Below are 17,845 nucleotides of genomic sequence, written 5' to 3' on the forward strand. Positions count from 1 at the left end.
TTCTGTGTCAAATGTGGTGGAATGCAAGGCATTTTGGGTAAATAAGTCGACACTTGCTCCAGGGCTTGACTCAGAGTCTGGGGGGGTCTGTTGGTTGATCCGTTCCTTGACGCCTCGTTTCCACATACGTATGTTTTTCGTATCCGTGCTTCCGTAAATGTACGGAAGGAGTCGCTAGTGTTTTACGTACGGACATGAATTTATTTACGGACAAAAGATGGGGGAGCGTATGATAATGGCCGTTTTTAGGAGACCGGTACTTTGGAACATGAGGATCGACATATACAGAGATAAAAACAAAACCAACCAGGCTAGGAAAGAGATCGGTGGGGATTTTGGCCTGCCAGGTACTTACATGTTTTGTGAAAAACATACAAACTTTCATACGGTATCTCCGTAAAACGACGGCGAAAGTTACATTTACGTATATTACGGACATACCGGACAGAAATTTTACGGAGGGGAGGAGTCTCGGAGGAAAAACTGACATTACGGAGAATCACATAGGAATGAATGGACTTTCGGTCGGAGACGGTTGGATCGCATACGAGAATGTACGTATGTGGAAACGAGGCGTGAGTTATGGCAAAGCCTAAAATCGGACTACATGTTTTAAATATATATATATATATTCTTTAATCTAATTAATGTAGAAAATGTCAACACAGACTCTCGAAAAGGTAATTCTGGCTACATGGCGGTAACTGAAATGACAGCATGGCAGTTTCCTGGCCCCTGCACTATTGCCGTACAAATACTAAACAGTAATTGAGAGAAAAATAATGGCCAAAAGTTGAGCTAAACCAATTAATAGTCAATCCATGGTCTTGAGAAGATCCTTCCCATCAGATAAACCCATTGTACAGCCTTTTCATTAGTATAGACTCTGTTACGATCAGGCCATGTTCCATTTGGTACGAATAGGGACGTCATAATGCTGTTGTTAATAATTGTTGTCGTTAGTATGATGCTAACAAGCAGTGATTGCCTGATAACGAAAGACGTATGATAGAATTCTGGTATTCATTAGAAGTCTACTGAAAACGTTTGAATTTCCAACTATTACTGGCAATTGATCATGGTGCATAAAGTGTTTGTTTTTTTATGCTAAACGCTTATCTAATATCTGTTAGATCAAGACAGCCTACTTCATGAATGAATAAACAGTGTTGCTTTGGATTAGAAGCAAAGTAAATGAGAGGAGATGGTAATTCCTTTGCCACTGCTGACCCAAATAACAAAGGTTATTAACCTCCGAAAGTTGAGGTCTTGATCTGGTCTTTTTAAGAAGACTTTAAAGATTGAATATCTGCATAAGGTTGAGGATACCAGAATCAGTTTAGTAAACCCATAGATGGATCTAGATCCATTTAATTTTTGACCTACCTTAAGAAGTAACCTTCGTCCCTTCTGTCTGACTGTAAAGAAAGATTTTCTGTGCATCACTGATGTCTTCCTCTACGAACAGAGTAGTGGTGGCGGTTCCGCTGGTCTGATGCGCTCTGTGTCCCTGCAGGGAGTGCATTGAGTGCCGACTGTTCAACTCTGGCCCCCTCGCTGACAACCAGACCTGTCAACGCCTGTGCAAGGATGAAATCATCACCGTGGAAGCACTGGGTGAGTTCAAACTGGCCTCCACTTGCACTTGCGCACACACACGCCACAAAAACACGGTTAGCCTCATCCATAACATCAGACAGAGATCCGCCAGGGACACTTCAAACCTCTACAGTACACACTACTTCAGTAACTTTTTATTTGGTTCTGCAAGGTGATTCCATGCGTTGCACATTCAGGAATGCATTTAAGGCCTCTCTCCTTTGTGCTCTCTAGTTCCTTCATAAACTCACAAACTCTATTCCCGTTATAATAACAATGGTCTATGGTGTGCTAACCAATTATCTTTTGCTAAAGGGCACAAGATTCATGGCACATGATTACCAGTCATCTCGTGTCAACCCATCGGCTCTTGGTTCCCTTTGAACCTGCGCCGACACCGGATCATGTTTAGGATGAGCTGTTCTTGTTTTTGACAAGCGAACCCGATTGCGGGTGAATGCACTATTATTAGATATGATGGGAGGTTGTCGACTCTGTGCTGAGCAGGCACGCCCTCCTTGGTGTTTATGTTATTATCTGGCGCGTGGCAGTCTGGACACCTCCAATGAGGCCTGCAATGAAGTGCAGCTACAGCCAAACCGTGCTCTTGGTCACTTGAAGCCACTCCATTAAATTATGGCATTTGACACCGTCACCCCCTCCGCTCTCCATAGGTGGTATGCCCCGCCCACTACATGCATGCAGCGCTGGCAAGTTGTCAGTCAAGTCCTAGCCTTATCTTATTTGATCTGAAAACTGTATTTATAAACAAAACAAAAGTTTATTTATCAGTAATTGAACAATGAATTCTATGTATATGTAGAACATCTTTTAATATGTAGGCCTATATACATTTTTGTATGAGACATGTGATATAGTTCTGAGATATTTGTTGGATAAAAGGATCAAATAGGATAATAACACTAGGATAGCATTTGTGTTATTAGTGCATCTCATGCAAATGGTGCTTTGCTAGCAGTCCTCCCAAGAATCTCTGAAAGCTTCCCGAACTTCCCTCCCAGTCCAAAGGGAGAAATCAGCATCATGTCTGGGAATGTGTTCAGCAGGCCATACGGGCTCAGGCCCTGTAGGAGACAGCAATGGCTGCCATGACCTTGAAGATAGGCCACGAACCACGAGAAGGACACAGGCGGAATCGAAGAGCGTTTCCATATTGGCTCTGACCCAATTCTGAGCTCATGGCATAACATTCCCTGCTAGGCCTACTGTGATGCTGTCCCCTAATGGACTCCACATGTGCATACCAGAAGATTTTTGGCTTGAAAAAGAGCTGCAGGAATTGAGGATTGGACTGAGGGGGGGGGGGGGGGGGGGGCTGTCGTGTTTGGACTGCGTTCGCCTGACCTCATACTCCCTGTGGACTCTCTGAATGTTTTGGTTGAGGTAGCCTGGTTGAAAACAAGGGCATCCAGAATCTGGGGCCCAGGCTTCTTTTGTCCACTGATTTCTTAGTCATCGTGTAATTGTTGTTTGTTCCTCCCTCCCCGCACCAGACACGGACGACTCGGCTGGCGTGCTGTGCCTGTACAAGTCGGAGAACGACTGCGTTATGAAGTTCATGTACTCGGAGCACGCCAACGGAAAATCCATCCTCACCGCCCTGAAAGAGCCAGGTCAGTGCAACCCGAAGTCACCACTAATAAAATATGAAGATAAACTCTGGCTGTTCCAGTTGGCTGCCGCTGAGAGCTCTCAGATGTGCGTTGTAATGTAACGTAACAAGTATAGTTAGGGCCCAAGGCACCACATATTAAGGGCCTTCTCAGCTGATCCCAGACCATTTTCGTTACGTATTCTAACGAGAAGTGCGTTTAATTAACTCTTTGACTCTGTCACCTCTCCGCCCTCCTGCCTCTTCAGAGTGTGGTGGGGGTCCAGATGCCCTCATGGTGCTGCTGGCGGTGGTGGGCAGCATCCTGATGGTGGGAATCATATTGCTAGCCGCCTGGAAACTGGCCATCACCGTTCACGACCGCAGGGCGTTTGCACAGTTCCAGAACGCCCGCTGCCGGGCGCGATACGAGGTGGTAAGAACCCGACTTTTACCACCTTCTAATGTTTATATTTAAGGCGCTACCGGCATTGTCATCATTTTGGCTAACTCATTCAGAGTATTAGCAGTTGGCTCCTCCCCCCTCCGTCCCCACGTCACCATAAACGCGCCTATCTCTTGGGTGTTTGGTAGTTTAAACGATTCCAGTGTTACTTAAGAGTGCGGGAAATTGTAGTTTCACCTTTTTACTGCCAACTTTCAGTCAACACTAAAATCCTGCTGCCTGCCTGTGTGCACGCAGAAAGGAACACGTCTTTGTGGAGGTGACTCCCCTGATTGGATGAAAGTGGGACACCGACACAAGAAATTAGTTTCCTGTTTACTGCAGAAGGACAGGACTTGGGGGCCCATGTAGCTGACCAAACACTGTGGATCAGTGAGGGCTGTCGGAATCTAGAGCTGTTCAACACTTATATTTAGAAATAAATACTGAGCCCTTTAAAGTTGTTTCTCATTCAGATTATTTTTTGATTTTATAAATCACACTCTCTAGCCAAAATGTAAGAGGTAATTTAATAAATTGTGCAGACTGAATACAATTTACTGTTATTTTTCGGAAGAGTAGATGAATTGAGCGTATGCCCCATTCTCGAGTTTAGTGAAAGGTGTGTGACTAAGAATATAATATATGGTCAATTGTTTGGAACCTATACATTCAAATTGACACATATCACATGCATGTTGAAACATAAAATTTCAACCGATCTACCAAGTTGCCATCTTCTGTTGATCTGCTCTTCAACATGTAGTCATTAAGTTTCCAGTGCCAAAGAACCAGTTCCTTCATACACGCGATTTAAAATGGAGGTAAATTAAAAAAAGAGGTAATACAGGGACAGCACCATCTAGTGGTCAAACTAGAAGAAGGAAAACTACAACCTACAAAAAGTAAATCACAATAATTAAATATTTTAAATTGAACCTTGCAAAGCAGTGGTTCTTAAACAATTTTGGACTATATTCTTTCAGACAAGCGCCCCTTTAACTGGCACAAATCATTTGCGGAGTGTGAACATAAATAAGGCTTTTCACCTTCTCTTAAAGGCACCCAGTGCAACTTTCGAGGCTTAAAAATAAACATTAAATTTCTAGTCTTTTTTACACGTAGTAAGTTTCAATAACTCCATACCATTACATACCGACATTTAAGCAGCAAAGATGAGACGTCGTTGTGTGGTGAGAACTGATACAAAATCGATAACAACAACAATGCCTCCATTTTCTTTATTTTTTGTAACCTACAATAAATAAAGCAGGCTTCCAGTCAATGGAAAAATGGCTTCTCCCCACCGGCGATTGTTGTTGTTTACGATTTTCTATCAGTTCTCACCACACAACGACGTCTCATCTTTGCTCCTTGAATGTCGATATGTAATGGTATGGAGTTATTGAAACTTACTACGTGTAAAAAAGACTAGAAATTGAATGTTTATTTTTCATTGAATGTTTACATAAACTTGCACTGGGTGCCTTTAAAAAAGACATGGCACTGGTGCAACTGTTGGCTCATTTCTCGCTGGGAAAAAGCACCAAGCCAGAGGGGTCGGAACTTGTCAGAAACTGACAGGCAAAAGATTTGACGTTCCTCTTTATAGCTGTAAATTTTATTTCTGATTATTATTATTTTTTTTGTTTCGTCTTGTTTTGTACAAGTTTCTCAGGAAGCGATGCAATCTCACTCACTCCACCAATCCTGTCCCAACAGGCCTCCAACCCTGTGTACAAGCAGCCGGGGGCCAGCGACGCCGTGAGGGAGGACTTCAGCATGTACGACAAGCCTTTCAACGGAGGCCACCACTGATCTGATCCCCCCCCGTCCCCGTCCCCGTCCCCCCCCCGTCCCCGTCCCCGTCCCCGTCCCCAGCCTCCGCGGGGCGGCTGCTGGCGGCGGGCCCCATCCCATCAGCCCGTCCCCGGAGGACAGGGTAGGGTCTTGTGGGGTCGGTGGACCAACGCTCACCCCACCCACCGGCTCCGTGACTACGCTAGGGAGCGGACATGACGTGCGTGTGTCGGAGACGACGTGTGACCTTAAATAAATGGAGAAAGGAGAAAAAAAGGCTCTTTGAAGAGTTAACATCTGGCAGACCGCAGTGACTTAACTGATTGGTCCTGCGGCATTGCAACGTTGCAGCAGGTTATGACACCCGGAATGCTGATTGGGTTGTGGTATTGGGTTGTGTCCAAAAACAAGCTTGTTGGTTTGTAGATAATGGACACAAACGCACAAAAGACTTCATAAAGATATACGGCACATGACACTGACCTTTATAATCTTTTTGTATATATCTTTTCAATTTGAAAAATGCCTTTTCTCACTCCCAGCTATGCTTTCTACAATACGGTACCCTCAGTAAGGGAACTTTATATAGCTTCGGAGGATCTTCAGCTCAACAAGATTATTGTGACCGTGGTGTTACTAACAAATCATTAGCAATAGACATTTGGGTATTTGGGGTCTGAGGTGGGGTCTGAAATCTCGACCCCCTACTTTGTATGCCGTGTTCCCTCCTCATTGAACTCCATTCTCGTTATCTGCAATGTAAGACACTAACCTCAAGCGAACTGCAACCCATCACAAATGGATGTACTGATGCATTTATATAGGCCCAGAATCAGGCCATTGCCTTGCGATGTATTTTCAGAATGCAGGGGTTTTCTGTATTCTGTACTGATTCATCGACCAAGTGGCTTCTAAACAATGATTCTTATCGTCCATCCAAAATAATCGAAGGGCCGAGGATGATTTCATTGCAAGCTGTGGATATTGACGCGCCCTTCCACCAAGCCAGCTTCGATAAAGGCCAGAGAGACTTAGAGAGAGAGAGAGAGAGAGAGAGAAGAAAGAAAATTAACGCACTCCGGAGTTGACTCACATAACTGCACTGGAAAAGCTTGGAAGTGGGTGACAAGAAGCTAGAAGTGAAAGGGGGGGGCAGCTTTTTTGGTACTTTTGTGGCAGTCCTCACGTTTCTGTTGCTGGGTGTGTGGGCAGACAGACGTGTGGGCGGGGGGGCGGGCGCTTTGGCCCAGAAAAATATGAGCTCATCCAAATGAGAACCGCCCGGGGTATATCCTCTACTAGAATGGTACGAAATGTGTCTGCACAGCCTTTCAGAACAAGTTAATGCAACAGACCAGGAATGGGAAAAAACAATAAATTGATTTACATCAAGGCAAGTGTCTTTTTTGGTTTACATGTGTGATACAAGCCGTTTCAAAATCTGCCCAGACCTGTGCCTTGGTGACCTCACAGGTGGGAGTGTCCACCAAGATATCTGATGGCTAGATAAGTCTCCTAGTCTAGGCAGTGGACGACATCTAGGTGGAACCTAAGGCAAAGGAAAGGGTTGTAATTGCTAATCACACTCACACCTGGACGGTACACCAGGGGCCTTTTACTGTTTTTCCTCAATCGTTCAAACACGTTTTCTGAAACTATAGCTCAATTTCTCAAAACTCTGAACACAAACCTGAGAAGAGTTAATCATTTACTCAAAGCTGATTTTTTTCCACCAATGAGTAAACACAGCTATCAAATTAATTTATCTTGGAGAGCATCAATTAAACAATGGTGTGATAAATTCGAAACACTTCCATCAAAATACTATTTACATATGTTTTGGCTCCATGAGGTCATGTAACATATTCCAATGTATAAAATTGTTTATAAATAACTTTCTTTTTGAGAGTTGCAATTAGGTGGTACATTTAGTATATAGGCTGTTGCCATATTGTAATACAATACTGCGAATATATCATATACATATTGCATTGACACAATCGCATCAGAATAGGATACAATGCATATTTATCTATCTAATGAGCCCCAATGGGCTAAACTCACAATCCAAGCTTCCCACTTATATTGTACACCTATTATTGATGCTGCAACATTGTTCTGACAATACATCAATGTTACCTATTTTGGCAAATTACAGTAATTGCAATGAAAAACTCTACAGTAAGAAAATGTTTAGACTGTCTGTCAGGGATGTAATGATGGAATCAGTGCACAAGTACAAAAAGGTAACAAAGCAAATATTTATTTGTTACTGTAATACAGTAAAATGTTCAGCTGAATTGACTGCATAAAAAGCTTTTCGTAGGCCAAATAAAAATATAACTGAGGTGAAACAGATCCACATGTAAATCAGTCTGTATCCCACCTCCGATCCTGATCAGGCCGGAGGACCATATCCACAACACAGTAGAGCATACCTGAGGCCTCTTTTATGCTCTGAAACATGATTGAAGTGTTTTGCCAGTTGAGTTTGAACAGGTGAGAGGAGTGAGTTAGACGTTTACATGATGACTGGTTCCCGCCTGTGCAGCACCTGTTCACTGCTGCCGGTGGGGACCCTTCGACCCTGAAGGCCCCGGTGAAAATCCTTCACGGATTTCACCAACGTGGAGGGGTGGGCCGATACTCTGGCGCCTGGAGCCTCCCCTGGCCGCGCTTCTCTGTTCGGGCGCCGGATGGCGCCCGAACGAAAAGCCGCTGCCCCCCGACCGCCTTCAGAGACAGATTGTCGGCGGTGCGTTCTTCCATTGTGGTTGGACAACACGTTGAGATGGAGCTATCCCATACAGTTCAAGCATCGTCCCCCACCCTTTATGGGGTTGGTGGAGACCACGCTACGGGACCCGGCTGCGAGCACGGCTCTGGCAGCAGAGGTGGCCCGTCTCTTGGTGAAGGGGGGCCATCACTGTCGTTCCCCCCCACGAGTCTCACCTAGGGTTTTATTCCCGCTACTTCCTGGTTTCCAAGAAGTCAGGGGAAAAGAGACCTATTCTGGATCTTCGCGTCTTCAACAGATTCGTTGCCGTGAGGAAATTCAGAATGCTCACTGTCTTAGCATTGCTCCGGTGTGTGAGAGAGGGCGATTGGTTCACATCCCTGGATCTCAAGGATGCTTACTTCCACTTCCCTGTTCGGCAGGCGCAAAGAAAGTTTCTCCGCTTTGCCTTTATGGGGATGGCGTACGAGTACCCGTGTCTGCCGTTCGGCTACTCCCTGGCTCCGCGCACCTTCTCCAAGTGTGTGGAGACGGCGTTGGAACCGCTCAGGCGTCAGGGAAAGAGGATTTTCTTCTACCTAGACGACCTACTTATTCTGAGCAACTCAGAGGAGACCGCGAGAAGGGACACCATGACGGTGATAAACCATCTCTCCTTCCTGGGTTTTGCCATCAACTGGGAGGCTGGGGAGCTCCCCGCTCCCCAGCCTGGAGCGGGGAGCGGGTCTTTGCTGAGTCTAGACAAAGTCTACTTGGGGCTTTGCCTAGACTCAGCCACCATGACTGCGATGCTTTCGCCTCCTCGGCGAGACACCTTCCTGTCGGCGCTCTCCCGTTTTCGCGTTCGCAGAAACGTGACCGCACTGTCCACCATGCGCCTGTTAGGGCTGATGGCAGCTGCCCACCCCGTGGTCCCCCTGGGTCTGCTTTTAATGCGCAGACTCCAGCGGTGGTTTGCTCGCCAACGGTTGGACCCCAGGCAACACAAGCTCAGGGTGCTCCTCGTTCCCCGTTCGGTGTCGCCAGACCTGGAATATTGGGAAAACCCCCCCGCCCTTCTCAGGGGTGTTCCCCTGGGCAGGGTGGCGTCCTACGTAGTGGTCTTCACGGACGCCTCGTTGGGGAGGAACGTGCCTCTCTCACTTGGTCGGAGGCGAGGGGCGCACGCCCCCTGCAGCACACATGGAGCTCGACGCTGTGAGGAAAGTGCTGTTGCATTTCTTTCACCTGGTGCGCGGCCGCCACGTTCTGATCAGGACAGACAGCGTGTCGGCGGCGGCGTACATCAACAGACAGGGGGGAGTCCGCTCCCCTGCTCTCCACCGAAAGGCGGTCGAGCTCTGGCTTTGGGCTCATCAGTATCTCCTCAGTCTGAGAGCCCTGCATATCGCGGGCGCCCAGAACTTTGGGGCGGACCTCATGTCTCGCGGCGGTCCCCGCCGAGACGAGTGGCGGTTACATCCCGACATTGTCAGACTGATCTGGCAGAGGTTCGGGACGGCGCATGTTCTCCCTCAGCTCTCGGGATCTTCCCCCATTGGGGGTAGATGCGTTGGCACACACACCTTAGCCGCGGGCTCTCTTGTATGCGTTTCCCCCGCTCCAGCTGATCCTTCCTCTTCTGGAACGGGTCAGACAGGAGAGATTGTCCCTGATAATAGTGGCCCCGGAGAACCGCTCAGCTCTGTGGTTTCCAGAGCTGGCTGCGCTCTCGTGGTCGGCGCCGTGGCCGGTACCGTTCAGGCCGGATGCGCTTTCACAGGCCCACGGGACGGTGCACCACCCGCCCGATGTCTCGGAACGGCTGTTGGTTTGGCTCCTGAGAGGTTGATCCTGCAGGGCAAAGGTTTGCCTGAGACGGTTATCAAACTATTCAGAGTGCTCGTGCGCCTTCTACTTCTTCCCTCTATGCGGCGAAGTGGTGCGCCTTCTCTAATTGGTGTGACAGGAACCACGCTGTCCCATCTCAATGCGAGGTGGGAAGCGTGCTTTCGTTTCTGCAAAACTTATTGGAGAAAGGTTTGGCCTTTTCCACTATCAAGGTCTATGCGGCAGCCGTTTCGGCTGGCCATGCAGGCTGTGATGGTGGACCGATCTTCAGCCATCCACTGGTCAAGAGGTTCTTGCGTGGGGCTAGACGGGTTAGGCCTGTTTCACGCGTGCTTACACCACGCTGGTATCTCCCCACCGTGTTGCGCGGATTGTCCAGGGATCCTTTCGAGCCTCTTTCTCAGGCCCCTTTGGATGCCTTTATGTCCTTTAAAGACGGCACTCTTGTTGGCCTTGGTTTCTGCCCAGCGGGCCGGTGAGCCAACCGCTCTGTCTGTCAGCCCGAGTTGCTTGTTGCTAAACGAGGACAGCTCCTTCGCGTTGCTCAGACCTAATCCTGCGTTCCTCCTGAAGAACAATAATAGTTATTTTCGGTCGAGGGATATTGTGCTTAAGGCTTTTCACCCCCCGCCTCATTCTAGTGAGGCGGAGGCGGAGTTGCATCTCCTGTGCCTGGTGCGGGCATTGGCTATGTACGTGAATCGCTCGGCGCGTTCCGCTCCACACAACAGTTTGTGTGTTATAGCGACGCTAGCAGGGGCCGCGCTCTCTCTAAGCAGCGGTTTTCTCGCTGGATATGTGAGGGTGTTTGCTTAGCATACTCTCGGCAGGGCTTGGCGCCACCGTTGGGCGTTAAAGCTCACTCCACACGGAGCGTGGCCGCTTCAACGGCTCTACTCAAGGGCGTTTCGGTGGAAGACATCTGCGGAGCTGCGTCTTGGTCTTCCCCCGGCCCCTTTGTCCTTTTTTACATGTTAGACATGTGCAGGGGTTCACTCGGCAACTCTGTGCAATGGAGTCCGGGACCCCTTTTACGGCTTAAGAATATAGACATGTTCTTTAAAGCGGCGTGGTTGGATTTCCTCTCGCCGGCTGGCGAGTTGTACTTGACTACCAGTCTTACTCTCCCACCGTTTTTCAAATGAAAAACTGGCTAGGGTTTTTTTTTCTATTGGCCCGCCAATTGTCAGTTGGTTTTTGCTTGTTGCCAGTATGGCACTCCCGCCGTTTCTTTCAAATAAGAAACGGACGAGAGACCCCTTATTGGAGAGCCGGATTCCGTAGCTCCGCCCCCGGTGGTAGCGGACCTAATGGAAACCGTATTGCTCTGGTTTTTCTTTTCCTTTTCATGGGTTCCATGAAGCACGGATTAGAGCCGGAGTCTTTACAGACTCACTTTTTTCTCTCTTGATCATTGCCTTGCTTGATCTAGGGAGAATTCGTTTTTTATTAAGCTGTGGCTTTTTGAGTCTTAATGTGCTCTGGTGACTTAAGTCGTTTTGACTGGGGTCCAGCAGGAGTACATTGATCGGGCTCCGCTCGCAGCTTCACCTTAGCCCATAAGGCGAAGCCTAGACGGCGTAGCCTACATGAAATAGAACGATAGTTATGTTATTATAACTCTAGTTTTATGATTGTAGGCGTAGCCGTCTAGTTTCCCACCTGCTGTACCCTCCAAATGCTGAAAGAAAAGCGTGGAGGATGAGCGACGGTATACACCGCCTTATATAGACACGATACCGTGGGAAATGTGGGCGGTGCCCACGCTGATTGGTGCATATTTGGAAAAAAAATTGGTGCATAGTTTGACATTTTCACGCCTACAATCATAGAACTAGAGTTATAATAACATAACTAACGTTTTCCACTCTGGACGGTGGTTTCAGATTTTTGCGTTTTTAAGCACCAAAAACGCCGTCACCGTCTAAACGAAAGGCACTTCCGATAAAATATTTTTTCGTTTTTACCCGCCAGCGTCCTCGTGTAAACGGGGCCTTAGGCCGGTTTTTTGAGATTGGAGAAGTGGGGATGGATGATAAACAAAAAGTTTAGCAAGCTCAAGTTCTGACGCCATCTAGTGGATATTAAATTAGGATATTATTAATTATCCGATTCCAACAACAACAACGCAGAGGAATAACCATTCCAGGCATCCTAAACCTTGCAGACGAGTAACAAATAAACGAAAATAAACACGAGATTTTCGTTTACATCTTATTTGGAAAATCTATAGCCTTCTGCATTTAATTCCAAAATATGGAAACATACTCTCGACAGTCTCCATGGTGACGGCGCTCCTCTGAGTGCGACGTCGCGGAGCTCCCCATAGTCAAGTTGCGTCTTTTATGTTTTTCTCACTTTTTAGTGCCGACTATGGCAATCAAACTGTCCCTAAACATCACATACGACCGGGCGAACTTACTGATACGGAGAGAGCGCAGTAATTCTGGCCTGTTTGACCCGAGTACGTTGAGCGATTACCCGGAGCTACTCATTGCATCGCCATGCCAACCACCGGCAGGCAGCTCTCCCACCCAACTGCCCGTAGCGGAGACGCGGTAGATGGGGAGGAGTGCAGCGAAGGCTCGGGCGTTTGGCCAGCATAGGGAGGAAGGATATCCACGCAGAAGGACTTCCGGGATTGCACCTTGTTGTGTTTCTGCGAGACATGGCTGGGGGAAAGTCACCTGACGAGGCTGTGACACTGGACGGATATACGGTCTTCCGGGGGGACCGGAGCGCTAGGGATAATAATAATAATAATAATAATACATTTAATTTAGAGGCGCCTTTCAAGACACCCAAGGTCACCTTACAGAGCATATAGTCATCATTCAAAACTATGTAAAACAGACTAGGAATAAAAGGAAAACAGAGGTTAAACATGAAGAATAATAATAATTAATAACACTCAAAGACGCCTAAAGTGAAGGGGGGACCTCACTAACCACCACCAATATGTAGCACCCACTTAGGTGATGCACGGCAGTCAATCGGTGCCAGAACGCTCACTACACACCAGCTTGAGGTGGAGAGTTAGGGATGAGGTGGAGAGTGAGTGAAAAGAACATATTTAAACACTATCGACCATATTTAAACACTGTCGATCACATTTAAACAATATCGACCATATTTAAACACTATGGACCACATGTAAACCCTATCGACCACATGTAAACACTATCGCCCACATTTAAACACTATCACCCACATTTAAACACTATGGACCACACGTAAACCCTATCGACCACATTTAAACACTATCGCCCACATTTAAACACTATCGCCCACATTTAAACACTATGGACCACATTTAAACACTATGGACCACATGTAAACCCTATCGACCACATGTAAACCCTATCGACCATATATAAACACTATCGACCACATTTAAACATGTAAACCCTATCGACCACAATTAAACACTATCGACCACAATTAAACACTATCGACCACATTTAAACATGTAAACCCTATCGACCACATTTAAACACTATCGACCACATCCAAACACCATCGACCACATTTAAACACTCTCGCCCACACCTACACACTATCGACCACATTTAAACACTCACACAAACGGATAGCGGTAAAACCCCGGGAGGTGGAACGGTCATCTACGTCAAACAATCCTGGTGCACGGACTGCAGGATTATTTCCAAATCCTGTTCGGAAAACGTGGAATACTTGACGCTCACTTCAGCAGCCATACCATCATTTCCCCTGCAGTTCTCTGCTACTGCTACACTTGCATCGCCAGCAAATTGAACCTCCAGACCGAATAGTGGCCAAGTGTATCTTCTAAAAGGAAAGTCAGATAACCTGATTTGTCTGATTTCCATTTGTTAGCAAAAAAAAGTAATTAAACTAACCGCACTGATGTAGTATAGAATTGTAATTTACCTAAACTATTTAAATTTAAATTTGTCCTTATCTCAATTTTTAAAACTTTATATATTTTTTATTATTACTATTTATTGTGCCCTCCCCCTCCCTCTCTCTCCCCCTCTCCCCCTCTCCCCCTCTCCCTCTCTCTCTCTCTCTCTCTCTCTCTCTCTCTCTCTCTGTATTAATTCTGTACTCGACTTGGGAAGCCCTGCACAAGAATTCCAATGTGTATGAACTGTCTGGTTTATGCACAAATGGCGAATAAAAACCTTTGAACCTTTTGACAGGCACAGTTCAATCAAATGGTCTTTTAATTGTTCATTGACAATTATTGCTTACAAAAAAGACTAAGATATACGTAGACTAATTTATACACACTTGTGAAAAGAGTTTCCTTGACGCACAAAAAAAACAACGTTGGATTTAAAACAAACATCACCACAACATCACCTCCTCCAGCCGAGAACGCTGGCCCTCTTTAGTAGCACCAGAATGGGTGTGGCTCAATTAACCTCCCAGCTGCAAACTATTACATGGCTAACAGCCTGACAGGAACATGTGCACCTTTTAAAACATGGTTTTACACAGTGAATATGCCTTTCACATCTTCACAACACTCAGTTTAAATACTTAACCTGTGATATATGCTAGAACAGAGCTCCGATTATCATTGACAATAGCCTAATAGGGGGTGTAGTATACTGCCTTTGATTTCAAAATGCAGAATAATACTCTCGACATTGACATTTGCAAATCCAAGTATAATAGTTTAAGTACAACTTTTGGATAAATATAAAACCAAAGCTATCTCTAGACTACTTGAACACTACACATAGTGCTTGGTTCCACCGTGACACATACAATATAATACAGATATTTTTTTCTATTGACAGCATTAGGGGGTGCACCGTTCCTGGAGGTACTGCAATACCAGGTCGATGCGTGGAGTGGACGGAGCAAGCCCCTTTTCCATCTCCCAGTTCCAAAAATCAATTTAATATATGGTCCCCGGGTAGGGGACGTATCAGATATTAAACTGATAAGAACAGATACTACACTTGATCTTAGCCAAAAGGCCGAGAAGCGATGTTGAGTACTGTCAGTGCTACGGAACACTTCTCCAGGTATGTCACTCTCACAGACGGTTTACAAATTAAATAACAGAACAAACTAATAAAATATACACCACTGATTGTCAACCACATATAGCCTGTTACCTTCCTTATATTTAGCCTGAAAATAACTATTTTATATCGACACTTGATTCAATTCATTGCACACGTGGCAGTTACCGATGACGTAGGTTGACATGCGCCAACCAGAATGCTAGAGCAGTAAAATGAGTTTGTTGTGATGAAATAACATTATATACTCCTGACTGACGTAAATCTCAACAGCAGACACATTTTTACGACTCAATTGTGTTCGTTTGGTAAAGGTGATGAACCAAAGTAACCTTTATCAATGAAAGATAATTGCACACGTTAGGAAGCTACCCCTCCTCCTCCATCTAGTGGACAGTTTAGGTAACCAACTTCAACAAAGCCGAGCTGTGTGTGAACCCTATATTCATTGTGCGAACTGCAAACACTGGCGAAAACGAAATCAATGCGTTTCTACAGTTGCCTTGATACCATTTTTATACCGTTTTTTATCAATCTCTATATGGCAAATAGTATCTCCTGACACGTTGTTTCCAAGTCACAGAGAAATAGGTCAACGTGACTCCTTGGTGGACATTTACAGATTTTCCTAATATGTTTGCAAGAGTAATATACCTACAATTGATTGGTCTGCGGCGCAAGTGACAAGCTAGCATGTGATCTCTTCAGTCATTGTACGATTGCATTTTTACGTAGAAAAAATATATACAATGTGATGTGACACACCAAGATGTGTAGACCAATTTTCTTTGCAAATCCCCCATGCACTGCAGGCAGACAGGGGGCTCCTAACCTACTTTGCATTTTACTGACTGCCGCTTGTTAGAGTGGCGAAGTCCCGCCCTTTCCGGTAGAGCCCATGGGACCTATGAGATCGAATAATATGAATGGGTTTCAATGAAGAGAAAATAATTATCTTCTGGTCTCAGTCTTTATATGCCCCGGATTACACATATGTTGTTCATGGATTTAAATGATAATTTTTCCTGTCAAGAGTATGACCGTTTATTGTGCAATTGTGTACTTAAAGGCTGTAGTGCAAACACAATATTCCCATATGGTCTAGCGGTTAGGATTCCTGGTTTTCACCCAGGCGGCCCGGGTTCGACTCCCGGTATGGGAACGTCTCTTTTAGGGCATCTGTGGCATACTGGTTCCAAATCCCGAGCCTCCACGGTGCCCTTGAACAAGTCACCTGAAACCCCCACCTGCTCCCCGGGCGCTGCACCGCAGCAGCCCACTGCTCCGTGATTGTGTGCCCCATGTGTGTGGACCTCTGTGTGTGTATGTGTTCACCGGCTGCCCTGATGGGTCGAAAGCAGAGAAGAATTTCCCCCTTAAAAGGAATAAATAAAGGATAACTTAACCTAACAATGAGAAAGACTACACGTCTCGTAGGCGTCTCGTAGATGTGATGTCATGCTCCCTGCGACTGGCGTGGACAAGACCGACAATCCCCCATCGGCATAACTGAAACTCTCCACATGCCCCGACTTATAATGGTGTGCACCTCTTTCAATGTTTTTATCATTCCCTTGGGAAAAAAGCGGTGAAGTGGACCAGAGAGATCGCCATATCTGTACCGGAGTTCAAAGTGCGGGTGGTGAGTGACGTATATCATTCCCGTCGACAACAGCGAAGAGATGTAGTTCACAAAGTGGCCTCATTTTCTTTGCATGAAAAATTATCATTTAAATCCATAAATAACATATGTGTAATCCAGGGCATATAAAGACTGGGACCAGAAATAATTACTTTCTCTCAATTGAAACCCATTCATATTTTTCGATCTCATAGGTCCCATGGGCTCTACCGGAAGGTGAGTGACTTCTCCACTCTATATATAGAGTGGCGAAGTCAAAGCATCGAAAGAGGTGAAAACCAGTGGCGAACTTAGCCCATTGGGGGCTCCAGGCGAACAGTCATTTGGGGGCCCCTGCATCTACCGGTCTAATGTACCTTATATCGCATAATATATGGCATAATGAGATACTCCATACAAGGGATGAACAAAAGTCACTATCCTTCTTTCATGCAAATGTTAATTATCTATTTAAAAATTGAGAATAACATACAAAACAATAAGATTTGTTATGTTGACACATTACACTGACTGTTAACCTTATGTCATAATTTACCTGAGGGTTTCCAGTAGGTCACAGCAGCTATCTGCTGTGACCTACTGGAAACCACTACTGGAAACCTACTGATAGCTGCTTCCAGCTATCAGTATTTTTCCTGTGCTCTTCAGACCTTTCATGGTTGATTAGATGCATTGCAAGGTTATTCCAGTCTTTAAATCCTTCCTCACTCAGTTGTTTTTGTTTTCCAAAAAGGCAACAAAAGCAAAAAACACGGTCTGCACTTTCACTGTAGACTAACCAAGACCTGTTCACCCTCTCACCATTTTTCATTACTATGTAATAGTATGCTTTTGTGAATCTGCGGCCCTTGGGCCAGAGTGCTGGGTCATCCACAAGAATATGTGTGCACCTGCCCAAGACACAGCAGCTTGGGCCAGAGTGCTGGGTCATCCACAAGAATATGTGTCTCGCAGTCATTGTTATCGTTATTGTCATCAATTTCAATAACCGAAGTGGAAGAAGGAGAGTGAGAAATATTCACTACCAGTTGTGCATCATCTCCGTCAGTTTGTTGACGCACGTCATTTGCATCGCTGCTGGCTGAGCCAGAGCCACTTGGAATGAAAGGAGCAGTAACGTGACAGCAAACGACGTAGACGGCTGCTCTTGATCCTCCGACGG

The 17,845-nt window shown here is 45.9% G+C and overlaps 1 protein-coding gene and 2 non-coding genes across 3 annotated transcripts in view; 2 read left to right on the top strand and 1 right to left on the bottom strand.

Moving 5' to 3' along the window:
* The window catches only part of itgb5 (integrin, beta 5), a 34,518-nt gene extending 28,018 nt beyond the window's left edge, over window positions 1-6,500 (top strand). The window contains exons 13-16 of the mRNA XM_060040752.1: window positions 1,517-1,617; window positions 3,114-3,233; window positions 3,481-3,647; window positions 5,379-6,500. Coding sequence (XP_059896735.1) covers window positions 1,517-1,617; window positions 3,114-3,233; window positions 3,481-3,647; window positions 5,379-5,474 — 484 coding nt within the window. The 3' untranslated portion in view covers window positions 5,475-6,500. The remainder of the gene's footprint in view (window positions 1-1,516; window positions 1,618-3,113; window positions 3,234-3,480; window positions 3,648-5,378) is intronic.
* Window positions 6,501-14,814: 8,314 nt separating this feature from the next.
* Window positions 14,815-15,005, bottom strand: LOC132449235 (U2 spliceosomal RNA). The gene has a single exon (XR_009523549.1). It is a non-coding gene; the product is annotated as a U2 spliceosomal RNA (small nuclear RNA).
* Window positions 15,006-16,131: 1,126 nt separating this feature from the next.
* Window positions 16,132-16,203, top strand: trnae-uuc (transfer RNA glutamic acid (anticodon UUC)). The gene has a single exon. It is a non-coding gene; the product is annotated as a tRNA-Glu (tRNA).
* The last annotated feature ends 1,642 nt before the right edge of the window (window positions 16,204-17,845 follow it).

This window comes from Gadus macrocephalus, chromosome 20, assembly GCF_031168955.1.
Source record: "Gadus macrocephalus chromosome 20, ASM3116895v1".
In the NCBI taxonomy this organism is placed as follows: domain Eukaryota; kingdom Metazoa; phylum Chordata; class Actinopteri; order Gadiformes; family Gadidae; genus Gadus; species Gadus macrocephalus.